Source organism: Thamnophis sirtalis, unplaced genomic scaffold (assembly GCF_051295495.1).
Source record: "Thamnophis sirtalis isolate CommonGarterSnake01/CBP01778 unplaced genomic scaffold, rThaSir2_p1.2 scaffold_13, whole genome shotgun sequence".
Taxonomy (NCBI): domain Eukaryota; kingdom Metazoa; phylum Chordata; class Lepidosauria; order Squamata; family Natricidae; genus Thamnophis; species Thamnophis sirtalis.
The window spans coordinates 1,552,433-1,564,087 of record NW_028261393.1 but is presented as its reverse complement, the minus strand read 5'-3'; the positions used below and the strand labels follow the sequence as shown (position 1 = coordinate 1,564,087).

Genomic DNA, 11,655 nt, shown 5'->3' with positions numbered 1-11,655 from the left:
TAGTTAACATTGTCAATGCTACATAGGAGTGAGCTTTGCACCATCTAGCACTGATGATGTTACTTCCTTGAGTAATGAAACGTCTGCAACGAAGCAACTGAGTTCAGAGAGCACCAAGGACCCCAACAATAGCAGTAGACTTATATACCGCTTCATAGGGCTTTCAGCCCTCTCTAAGCGGTTTACAGAGAGTCAGCATATTGCCCCCAACAATCTGGGTCCTCATTTTACCCACCTCGGAAGGATGGAAGGCTGAGTCAACCCTGAGCCGGTGGGATTTGAACCGCTGAACTGCTGATCTAGCAGTAGCTTGCAGTGCTGCATTTAACCACTGCGCCACCTTGGCTCCAACAGATGTTGTCGTCCTCCTTCTCCACGCTGCAAAACTCAACTCTCCGAAGCCACGAAACGTCCGCGAGAAGACCAGCAAGCTCAGAGAGCACTAAGGACCCGCTTCGTTCAACCCAGCCGGCTTCCGCGGGATGGTTGAATGCGGAGCGCAAAGCTGGCCAGTTCCTCTTGGATCTGGAGTTGGTTCTTGACCCTCCAGCCACCGGAAGCGTTTCCGTCTCCTCCCCAAGCCTGCAACAATGCCCAGACTACAGGTAGTAAAGTCATCACGAGAGGGCTCATTCTCGGCCTGAATTGCTGGCCATTCATTTTTATGTTCGGCTCCTCCCGGATGTGCAGTCTGTGTGTAAATAGCAGCTTATCCTTGTCTGCAAGGATTTCAAGTCTATTTATTATTAAACCTGTTGGATGTTGGCAACTTGCAATCCAAGGCCAAGAGTCATTCCAGTGAGTTGTTTTCCGGGGGGGGGGGGCGGGGGGAAGAGTGACATGACCGTTGCATCCTCTGCGTGGTCACGTTGATCAAAATTTGGCCGCTTGGCCAGCCGACTCACATTTATGACGGTTGCAGTGTCCGGGGGGGGGGGGGTTTGTCACGTGATTCCCCCTTTGCAACCTTCTGGCAAGCAATTTAACCGCCTCGCTTAGTGACCGAACCTTTGGGCTCCGTTGTGGCCGTAAGTCAAGGAGTATATGTTTTGTGGAGCTGTTTGGGGTTCTGTTAAGCCCCCCCCCTCCACTCCACCCCCTCCCAAGCAAGATTTGCTGCAGAATAAACCTTGCCACACATGAGCCTTCCGTCCGGGTGGGGGGCATCCCCTCCAGGCTCATCCAATTTCTTGCTTCCCCCCCCCCCTGCAACTTTAATTCTTAATTTTAATTTCAAGGTCTCTGCAGCTTCCTTTTGCCGGAAAGACCGACAACTCACATAACTTTGCAAACTAGAAAACACTGCAAGTGGTTTGAAGAGAGACCATCCCATAAAAAGGGGGGAGGGTCTTTGCAACCCCCCCACCCCACCAGGAGCTTTTCATTGTGCTCAAATCCAGCACTGTAAAAATATATATATATATTGGAACCCAAGAAAAAAACATAACGTTCTCCCTTGAACAAACGTCTCTCCAGAACTTGCAAAAATCAGATTTCTTTTTTCAAAAAAACAAGCAATTCAGCCTGTCTTTCTTCCTTTCCTGGAGTTTCTGTGAGTGTGTCCCCCGCCCCCCAATAAATGCTATCTGCATTTTCCCCAATTCACTAGCTTTCCCGAGCTTACTCAATGCACTGAATACAACTCGGCGCCTTTTTCTGTTTACTGGAAAAAAAAAATATGTCTGCAAATCTGAAACTATTTGCTTTTCGGTTCTTGAAATAACCCCCCTCATAAATGAGACCTTTTTTTTTAAGGCAGGTTTCGGGAAGAGGAGGAAAGAGATCTTAAGAAGAGAGAGAGAGAGAGAGAGAGAGAGAGAGAGAGAGGGAGGGAGGGAGGGAGGGAGGGAGGGAGAGAGAGAGAGAGAAAACAAAGACCAGCCAACTTCCCCATTGGCAAAGACACTCAACAACAGGGAAATGTTGCATCAGATTTGGCGGAAAAATCCATCCCCTTGCAACGCCCATTTTGCAACAAAAAAAAAAAAAACGGTCAGAAAGAGGGGGAGAAAAATGGGTTGCAGGTGAAGGATTTCACTCAGGGCATCGATCCGCCACTTTAGCTAAATCTTCCCTGCCTCTCGAGGCTTTTTAAAAAAGCCGTTTCTCTCCCTGCAGCAGACGTCAACAGGACAGATATATATAAATCACATTTTCCATGATGCTAAACTAGGAAATTCTGAGCTTTTGTCGTTAAGCAGGTGAAGCCGAAGGGCCTCGTGGCCGTGAGCTGTCTTAAAGAGGAAGGAAACTGGGTAGGTGGGAGTCTGTATAATGACTCCTCCTGGACTTTTTAAAAAAAGAAAATATTTGCAATGACCAGAGTTGATTTAAAAAAGAAGGAGAGCAAATTCTTAAGGATATATCCCTGCCCATAGAACACAGTACGAGCACTTTTATTTAAGGTATTATTGAGTCAGAAAAAAACCCTGAATTATAAAAGCTACCTGGTGCATTTGTACAAATAATCTTGACTTTGAAGGGTGCAGATTATCAAGGTAAAGAAGCAATAACAGAATGCTCTAAATCAGTGATTAACCTTTTCTGCACCCAGTGCCCAAATCGGAACGCCTCTGCATGGATGTGTCTATCCCGGAGCAACGACCAGCTAACCGGTGCATCCATGCCCGTTTTGGGGTAGTTTTTCAGGCTGTTTTTGTCCCAAAAAAACCATCCTAAAATGGCCAGGGTTTTGGGGCTGTTTTCCAGCACTCTGGTGCTTGTTAGCAATAGCAATAGCAGTAGACTTATATACCGCTTCATAGGCCTTTCAGGCCTCTCTAAGCGGTTTACAGAGAGTCAGCATATTGCCCCCAACAATCTGGGTCCTCATTTTACCCACCTCGGAAGGATGGAAGGCTGAGTCAACCCTGAGCCAGTGAGATTTGAACCGCTGACCTGCTGATCTAGCAGTAGCCTGCAGTGCTGCTTTTAACCACTGCGCCACCTTGGCTCTTATTGCTTGCAAAGACCAGCATGTGCGTGCCAAAATCTAGAAAAGCAGCTGGTGGCGACGCGTGTGTGCCCAGAGAGGGGGGTCTATGTGCCATCTCTGGCACGCACGCCATAGGTTTGCCGATTCTAAACGATGCTCTAAAAAGGAAGACTTTTTCGCCAAGGTTTAGCCTCGCTGGCATTTTGCAAACTAAGATGCCTGTCTAACCCTCTGCCTTCGCTTCCATTCCTCAGCTCTGGGGGGGAAACTGTACAGGCTCTTTCCAAGCCATTATTCCGAATCCCAGAATTCTCAGCTGGCTAGGGAATTCAGGGAATTCGTATCTACCTATCCCTGAGGCCAAAGGTGTTCCAGGGAGACGGGGTGGATGATTCAAGTGAACGGCGGCTTGCAAACTGTGGTTTCTGGGGAAAATCGGAGTGCTTTTCGTTGGTTGCTAATTGGGCTTTTAGAGCGATTTTTTCCCCAAGACGCTTGAAGCCCGGGACACGTCAAGTGCCAAGCTGCAAGTCCTGGCATCTCTCAAACCCAGCACCAGAGTTTAAAATTTCGCTGGAAGATGTATAAGTCATCACCCACATCAGGGTGTTTTTTTTTCTGCCTCCAGGGATTGCCAAGTGTCGGCTGCTTGGCTACCTCTGTTAACAACACCAGGAGAAATCCAGAAAGATGCTTAGACGGAGCAGTGTTTCTCGAAGTTGACGGCTTGAAGATGGGGGGCGAATTTCAAGTCCCAGAATTCCCCAGCCAGCAAAGCTGGCTGGGGAATTCTGGGACTTGGAATTCCCCCCCATCTTCAAGCCGCCAACTTCGAGAAACACTGGCTTAAAAAAATTGCAGAAAACCCAATTCCGGTACCCAGAATCTTCCCATACCATGAAGATTACCCTGGGGGAAAAAATATATATGAAATATTCTAATACATGCCTCATCTCATTTTATTATTTTATAGTTCTTAACCGTCCCTCCCTCTTCAAGACAAATTAATAAACACCTCGCTTAAAAAGCATCCTCCTTTACAATTAAGCAGCAGGCAGAATTACAAAAAGGACCACGTTTCAAAAGGGGAAACATTTATCAAGAGATTTGGCAGCCCCCTCCCCTTAGGACTAACCGGTGGGCATTGATTATAGTCTGTCTCCCCTCATAGGGGGCTGAGCCAGAGGGGGGGGGGATGCCCAACCTGTGGCGCTAACTTTGAAATAAACCGGAACTCAAGTCAGTCTATCCGTTGTTACAAGCCTTTTGCAACCACGACTTTCCACCGAGTTTGATGGGGAGCTAACCGAGCAGCTGTTACAACAGGGCTGCCCAAACTTGGCGGCAATTAGTGCAAATTTTGTAAAAAAGTGGTTTTTTTTATTTTCCTTTGGATAATGACACACACAAGGAGGGTTGCCCAATCGCAACGGATGTTGGAAATTAGCTTAAAGCGGGTTTTAACCATGCATTGGCAGGAGGGAACCAAGACAAGCTGGTTTATAAGCCACAGTTGGTTAGAAGAGACCCCGCCTCCGTGCCTGCCCACCCACTCCCCCAAAAGGATCTTTCAAAGCAACAGATGGTTCTTGGGGGGGGGAGGACAGGGGGGGGAGGACAGGGTGGACCTGAGGTTGCAAACCAGGATCCCAAAAGCCATCTGCTTCCCTCCTACGTCTCTCCACTCTGCCTCCCACCCCAAATATTTCGTCAGAAGCCATGTCAGTTACGGAAAATCCTGTTGGGGAGGGACCTCCAGAGAACATTCTGTACCATGTCTGGGTGTAAAGCGGGTGGGGGAGAGAAACAGACTACAATCAATGCCCTTTTAAGGAGAAACCAGGATGCCCCAGGAAACTAGGAAAGCTGGTCTCTTTCTAATTTTGCATCCTGGAAAAAGCCAGCTTTTTAGGGGTGGAGCTGGTGAGGATGGGGGGGGGGAGAGAGAAGGCTAGAAAAGGGAGGGGAAGGGAGGGACCAAACACCGGCTCTCTGGGGAACCCACCCACCCACCCACCCACCCCGCCAGCGCTATCTTGAGTGGGCCGATCCGTGTCTCTCTCTGCCCTTTGTGGTTAGTTGAACTGGGTTCAATCTTTGGCTCCAGTTTGATGACGCAATCGTCCCAGATGACATGAGGTTGTGTGTTACAATTTTCTTGAGAAAAGAGGACTGATAATCATTCAGCCCGGATACGGATACACCAGGGGGAAGTCCCACCACGGCTGCTGCTCCGTTGCGTGGCTCATTCCAACAACGTGGCCTTTTCGGTCCTTGCCATATGTTTGCAGGGCTCACGAGCCGAGCTCAGCCCGAAATGCAAAGCATGGGACGTTTTATTTGTACTGGCTGAGACACAAAAGGCTCATTCACACACAAAAACACACACACACACACTCATTCATATACCCAGCCATATGGAGGGGGGGTTCGTTCTCCAAAGTGAGCATCGCACACAGGAGAACGTGGCCGCAATCCAGGCCACCAGGCTGCAGGACATCCATGCCCCCCATCTTCTAGTTGGGGAGCAACCTTTCCTCCCCCTGCCAGATGTTTGCAGGAAGCAAATCCCCCCAAAAACATCTGGGGAGCCTTGAAGATGGCCGTCCATGGGGGCTGTCAATCATCCAGGTCATAAGTCAGAAGGTCCTTTTCCAAAAGGCAACTGTAGTTTCTTTTTTGGGGGGGGGGGAACCATGTTGCTTCTTTCAATGAACTGAAGAGGCTTCTTGGATGAGAAGCGAAATGTTTTCCTCCCCAAAAGTCCAGATGCCTTTTGGAAAACAACCCCTGAAGGTGAGGGTTGCTAGGGGATCTGGAAAAAGGGGTCTGCAACCTTGGGAACCTTAAGCCTGGCGGACTTCAACTCCCAGAATTCCCAATTATGGGAGTTGAAGTCCACCAGACCCCTGATCTAAAAGGGGAAGCCCGGCATCCATCCCCTGCCTTGGAAGAAGCCTTTTACGCCAAGGTTCAGCCTCGCTGGCATCCGCCTCTTGCCTGACCAATAAAGCTGGCTGGGGGAATTCTGGGAGTTGAAGTCCCCCCAGGCTTCAAGTTCCCAAGGTTGCAGACCCCCTGATCTAAAAGGGGAAACCCGGCATCCATCCCCTGCCTTGGAAGAAGCCTTTTACACCAAGGTTTAGCCTTGCTGGCATCTGCCTCTTGCCTGACCAATAAAGCTGGCTGGGGGAATCCTGGAAGTTGAAGTCCCCCCAGGCTTCAAGTTCCCAAGGTTGCCCCCTGATCTAAAAGGGGAAGCCGGTCACCCACCTACCCGCCCTGGGAGAAGCCTTTTACGCCAAGGTTCAGCCTCGCTGGCCTCCGCCCTCCTCTCTCTCTCTCTCACCTGATCAGGTCGAGGAAGGAGTCGACCACCTCCTTCCGCGGGGGCAGCCCGTCCGTGCCGCCGTACTTGTCCAGGCTGGGGTCGGCGGCGCCGGCGCCGGGCTGGATGGCGAAGGCCAGCCCGACGCCCAGGGAGGAAGCCATCAGGGTGGTCAGGAGGAAGAAGAGCATGGCCCAGCCGCCCAGCTTGCCCAGCACGGCCGGGTCGAGGCTGGCGGCGCCGGCGACCAGGCTGCAGACCACCAGCGGCAGGATGATCATCTTCAGCAGCCGCAGCAGCAGCTCCCCCGGGAAGGAGTAGAGCTGCACCTCGGCCTCGCTCAGCCCGCCCGGACGCCGCACCGCCAGCCCCAGCGCCACGCCGGCCACCACGCCCGACACCGTCAGCAGCACCAGCAGGTTGGACCGCAGGAAGCCCCGCAGGCGGGAGAGCCGGCTGGACCCCCCGGCCATCGCCACCGTCGTCCCCCTCGCCTCCGGCCCGATGTCCCCGTTGGAAGCGCCCTTGCTGGCCGTCATGGTCCTCGGAGGCTCTCCGGCAAAGGGAAGCTGTGGGCGCACGTGGCTCCGGCTCCCGGCTGCTGCTGTTGCTGCAACGCCCGTCCCGTCCAGGCGCCGCCGCCTTCTGCGGCTCCCGCGCGCGCCCGCCTTCCTTTTATAGCCTTGGGAGGGGGGAGGCGGGAGAGGGGGGTCTCTGGATTGGCTGCGGCGAGAGTCCGCTCCGCTGGGGGTTGGAAGGAGACGCGGGGCGGGGAGGGGCTTGGCGGGAGGGGCGGTTGCGTCAGCCCTGCAGCGTGTGCGGCTCCCGGGTGCGGCTCCGGAGGGGGGGGGGAGGCATGGGGAGGGGGGGTTTGTGGAGCCTCACCTGGGTCCCAGGTGCGCTCAGCAACAGGTCCCATCAACCCCATACAGAGGGAGCCCAGCCCTAAGCAGGGATGGGCGTCGGGCTTGAGAACAGCCACGGGCATTCTGGAGGGCACCAACCTCTAGTCTCCCAGAGGGTGTAGACTACAACCTCCCTCATCCCCTGCCAGGACACCGCCATTATGCTGACTCTGTAAACCGCTTAGAGAGGGCTGAAAGCCCTATGAAGCGGTATATAAGTCTAACTGCTATTGCTATTGCTATTTGGAGGGCACCAACTGGGGACTCCAGTCTTCCAGAGAGGAAGACTACACCATCCCTCATCCCCTGCCAGGGCATCGACATGTGACAGCTGGGGACGCTGGTCCTCCATAGGTGTGGACTACAACCTCCCTCCTCCCCTGCCAGGACACTTGGAGGGCACCTACTGGGGACTCCAGTCTTCCAGAGAGGAAGACTACATCATCCCTCATCCCCTGCCAGGGCATCGACATGTGACAGCTGGGGACGCTGGTCCTCCATAGGTGTGGACTACAACATCCCTCCTCCCCTGCCAGTGTTCCCCATGCCTTCCTTCCTGGCCCAAATACCCTGAAAGGAGATATAGCTCAGTGAAAGGGTGTTTTTGCCAGAGGTGTAGACCGCAACATCCCTCATGCCCTGCCAGGGCACCAACCTCCAGTCCTCCAGAGAGAGGTAGACTACAAAACCCTTCATTCCCTGCCAGGATGCCAACCTCTGGAGGACACCACCTGGAGGCTCCGCTCCTCCACAGCTGTTGACTCAGTGAAGGGCATTCTGGCCAGAGGCTGTATTTCAGGGACACTCCAGCTGTGGTCTGCAGAAGTCCAACAGGTGGAGTCCCTTCTTATTGGTGGACTTCTGCCTTATTTTTCCTGATGTCTGCAGAGATGGGACTGCAGAGACTTTTAGCCTGGCCCCATCTTAATGTTGCCAAGGTTGGGAAACGATAGTTTAGATTTAGTTTGTCACCTCCAAATTCTCAGGTTTAACAGTGATATTCCCAGAGCATCTAAAATCTGATAAGACACCATGCCGGCTTGAGAATCCAAAAGATCCTGGATTGTGCAGAGATAGATAAACTCACTTTAGAGTTAGGGGAGAAGGGAGATTCAGAATATTCCACAGTTTGGGAAAACTGGTTATCGATGGATAAATAGTAGGAACATGAAATGTACAGCTTAGAAAGATAGATGCATAGATATAGGAACCATTAGGAATGTATAAAAGCGTATTTGAATAACAAATGGTTACGTTAGCGCTGTCAAAAAGGACTGTAATTTATGCAAAACTATTTTTAAAGGTATTTGCAATGTTTTAAATTTTCAATAAAATGGGGTGGGGGAATAAAATCTGGTAGATTTGAGAGCTCTGTGGCAATAAATGGCTATTAAACTGTTAGAATACCGAGAGAATTAGGGATTTAAAACCAAAAAATATTGGAATTACTTATCTGCCTGTCCTTAACCGCACATTAACTATAGACTGTATTCTAAGTAGAAAATTAGTATATTAGAAGAAACCATTTTTTACACACTGCGGGTGATAAAAGATTACACAGTGTGAACAAGTTCAGAAAAATGGAAAGTTATCACCCATTATTTACACAGTCAGAAACGTCTTGTCAAAAACAGTCTGTAACCTAAATATATATTACAATAAAAGAATATAATAAAATTTGGACCAATCGTGATCAAGTTGTAGATCAGTTGCCATCATTAAACCCTGTAAACGTTTAACTCAAATCCGCCAATAAAAACTCTCTGGATCTCCTTCCTCTACTGCAATTCAGACATTACCATAACTCTCTCTGTCTGGGCTGGGGGGAGGAGGGGGGATTAAACCAAATGAGGAAATATTTACATATAGGTAATCCTCGACTTACAACCACAATAGACCCCCAAAGTTTCCGTTGCTAAACAAGACAACTGCTGTGAGTTTTACAACTGTTCTTGCCACCGTTGTTAAGTGAATCACTGCTGGGGTTAAGTTCATCACACCGTTGTTAAGTGAATCCGCCACTTCCCCACTGACTTCCCTCGTCGGAAGGTCCCTTGCGGCCGTCATGAATGCGAGTCAGTTGTCGAGCGTGTGAATTTGGATGCTGCAAAGTCTGAAAAACGATGGCAAGCCACTTTTTTCCCTTAAATATATTCCCTTAAAACAACAGTGGGGTAAGTTAAAATGCGGGTTGGGAGTTAGAGAATCTATAAGATTGTTCATTGTGTTGAATATGAAGGGTATGGTTTTATTTGTACTAAAATGTAACTCTGTACATCCACACTCTTCACACAACGGATGTGTTTTTTGTAAGAAAAATTAAAAAAAACCTTTTAAAAAGTCACTTTTTTCAATGCTGTAACTTCAGTCATTAAGATTCAAGATTTAATGAATTTTCCAATTTTTCAATTTCCAAAACAATAAGAACGCACTTGTATACTGTTGCTCCTTTTTCTTTTTCTTTTGCTTTTCCTTTTATTTTCCTTTTTTTTTCTTTCCTTTCAATTTTAGTATAAAATACAAATCGAATAGATTAATGAATAGTAGAAATACACCGAAGCGAGGAGTAGAGGGGAAGAAGAGGGAGGAGTAGAGAGGGAGTGAGAGGGGAATGTAAGGAGGGTGAGATGGAGGGAAGGGGAGAAAGGAACGTCTGAGGGGGAGGGGAAGTAGAAGAGGGGAATGCTGGAGGGGAGAAATGAAAGTTGGAGGGGGAGAAGAAAGGGTGTATGGAGGATTGAAGTGTTATGTTGGTTTTCTATGGTGGAATATAAGATGAGTTGTGTTTACTGTTTTCTTAATTGCACAGTATATAAGTGATTGTACAAAATGAAAACGAAAACGAAATAAATATATATAGAACCGAAGATTTAATGAATTTGTATGCCGCCCAATCCCGAAGGACTCCGGCACTGTTGTAAGTTGAGGACTTAGCTGCACTCCACAAAACCTGCTAGATTTCCTAACTGGTTCTCGTGAAAGCCAACAAAACAACAAAGGGAGAATTTTCTCCTCTTGTTTTTACAATTATTTTGTGTCTGTATCAAAACCACGTGCTGGCTTATGTAAAGGACTCCTTTATGTAATGGGTAATTCTAGACCTCCGGATCCTGCTTGGGTGTCTAAGTGGACAGAAAAATATGCCATGGCCGTTGTGTTCTCCTCTTTTCCCCCTCCCTGTCCCAAGCCTCCGGCTTCCTGCACTGGCATCCTTCTCACCAATTTCCTCCCGGTTCAGAAGAGCCATCGGCGTCCTCCAAAAACAGCTCGCCTGCCTTTGCTAGAAGTAAACAGATGTGCTAGGGGGGGGTCTCCAGTCTCGGCTACTTTAAGACTTGTGGACTTCAACCCCCAGAATTCTGCCTGCCCAAACCATCCATCACAGCTTCTTCCCAGCGGGAAGCGGCTCCTGGTATGGGATCCACTTTCCTTCGGAAGACCCACCGAGAACGAGAAGAGACATTGCAGATTTGACTGGGCCATTTCGAATCCAAGCTCTTTGAGATGCTCTCCCGGGGGGGGGGGGGAGAGCACAGAGAGAGGTGAACCAGGAGTTTGGGTACCTGTTGCCATGGAGACCTTTTTCCCATCAAGGCAGATGCCTGGAGAGTTAAGACTTAGTCCCTGGAGGGGGGCAGGAAGGATGTGTCAGCAAGGATGGGAGTGGGTGAGAATAGATCCTTTTGTGTGTGTGTGTGTGTGTGTGTGTGTATTAATTTTTATTTTAAACACATAAGCACATCAACAGAAACAAACACGTGACTTAAAAACAACGTAGGAACAATAAGTTCCATCGTATATCATACCGCAGTTCCGAATTCGGTTTCTTTGCAGTTAGTGTTTTCCCTTCTATACATTTCTATCTTGCGTTCATGATCTCCTTATTCGTTATCCATTTTTATGTACATTTCTTTATTTATTTATGCTTAGCTACTTATCACCAAATATTATTTACCTATATTGTGCTTTATATTTTTACTGTCATTTATTCTCTTACCTATAGATTATAGATATACATTCACATATTCTTTTTCTTTGCCATTTTTATATTATTATTATTCAATTTAAAAGTTTATAAGGCATAGTTTGGAGTGTTTTGTTTACCATCCTTTACACCTGCTATGACACCACCTTATTTTCTCTTTCTTTTCTTTTCTCCCTTCCTTCCTTCCCTACTTCCTTCCTCTTCTCCTTCCCCTTCTTCCTTCCCTTACTTCTCCCCTACTCCTATCCTCTGTCTTCTCCTTCCTACCCTCTCTCCTTCTCTTTTTCTCTCTTCCTCCCTCCTCTCCTTCTCTCTTTCTTCTTCCCCTACCTCTCCTCCACATTTCACCTTATTTTCTCTTTCTTTTCTCCCTCCCTTCCTTCTCTACTTCCTTCCTTACGCCTCTCCTTCCCCTTCTTCCTTCCCTTACCTCTCCCCTACTCCTACCCTCTGTCTTCTCCTTCCCTACCCTCTCTCCTTCTCTTTCTCTCCCTTCCACCCA

At 48.9% G+C, this 11,655-nt stretch overlaps 1 protein-coding gene across 1 annotated transcript in view; it reads right to left on the bottom strand.

The window, feature by feature from the left end:
- LOC148042876 (neutral amino acid transporter B(0)-like) overlaps window positions 1-6,906 on the bottom strand; it is a gene marked incomplete at its 3' end in the record, with an annotated part of 12,013 nt that extends 5,107 nt beyond the window's left edge. Inside the window, exon 1 of the mRNA XM_087727940.1 lies at window positions 6,285-6,906. Within this exon, the coding sequence (XP_087584066.1) occupies window positions 6,285-6,802 (518 nt within the window). The remainder of the gene's footprint in view (window positions 1-6,284) is intronic.
- Window positions 6,907-11,655: the final 4,749 nt, after the last annotated feature.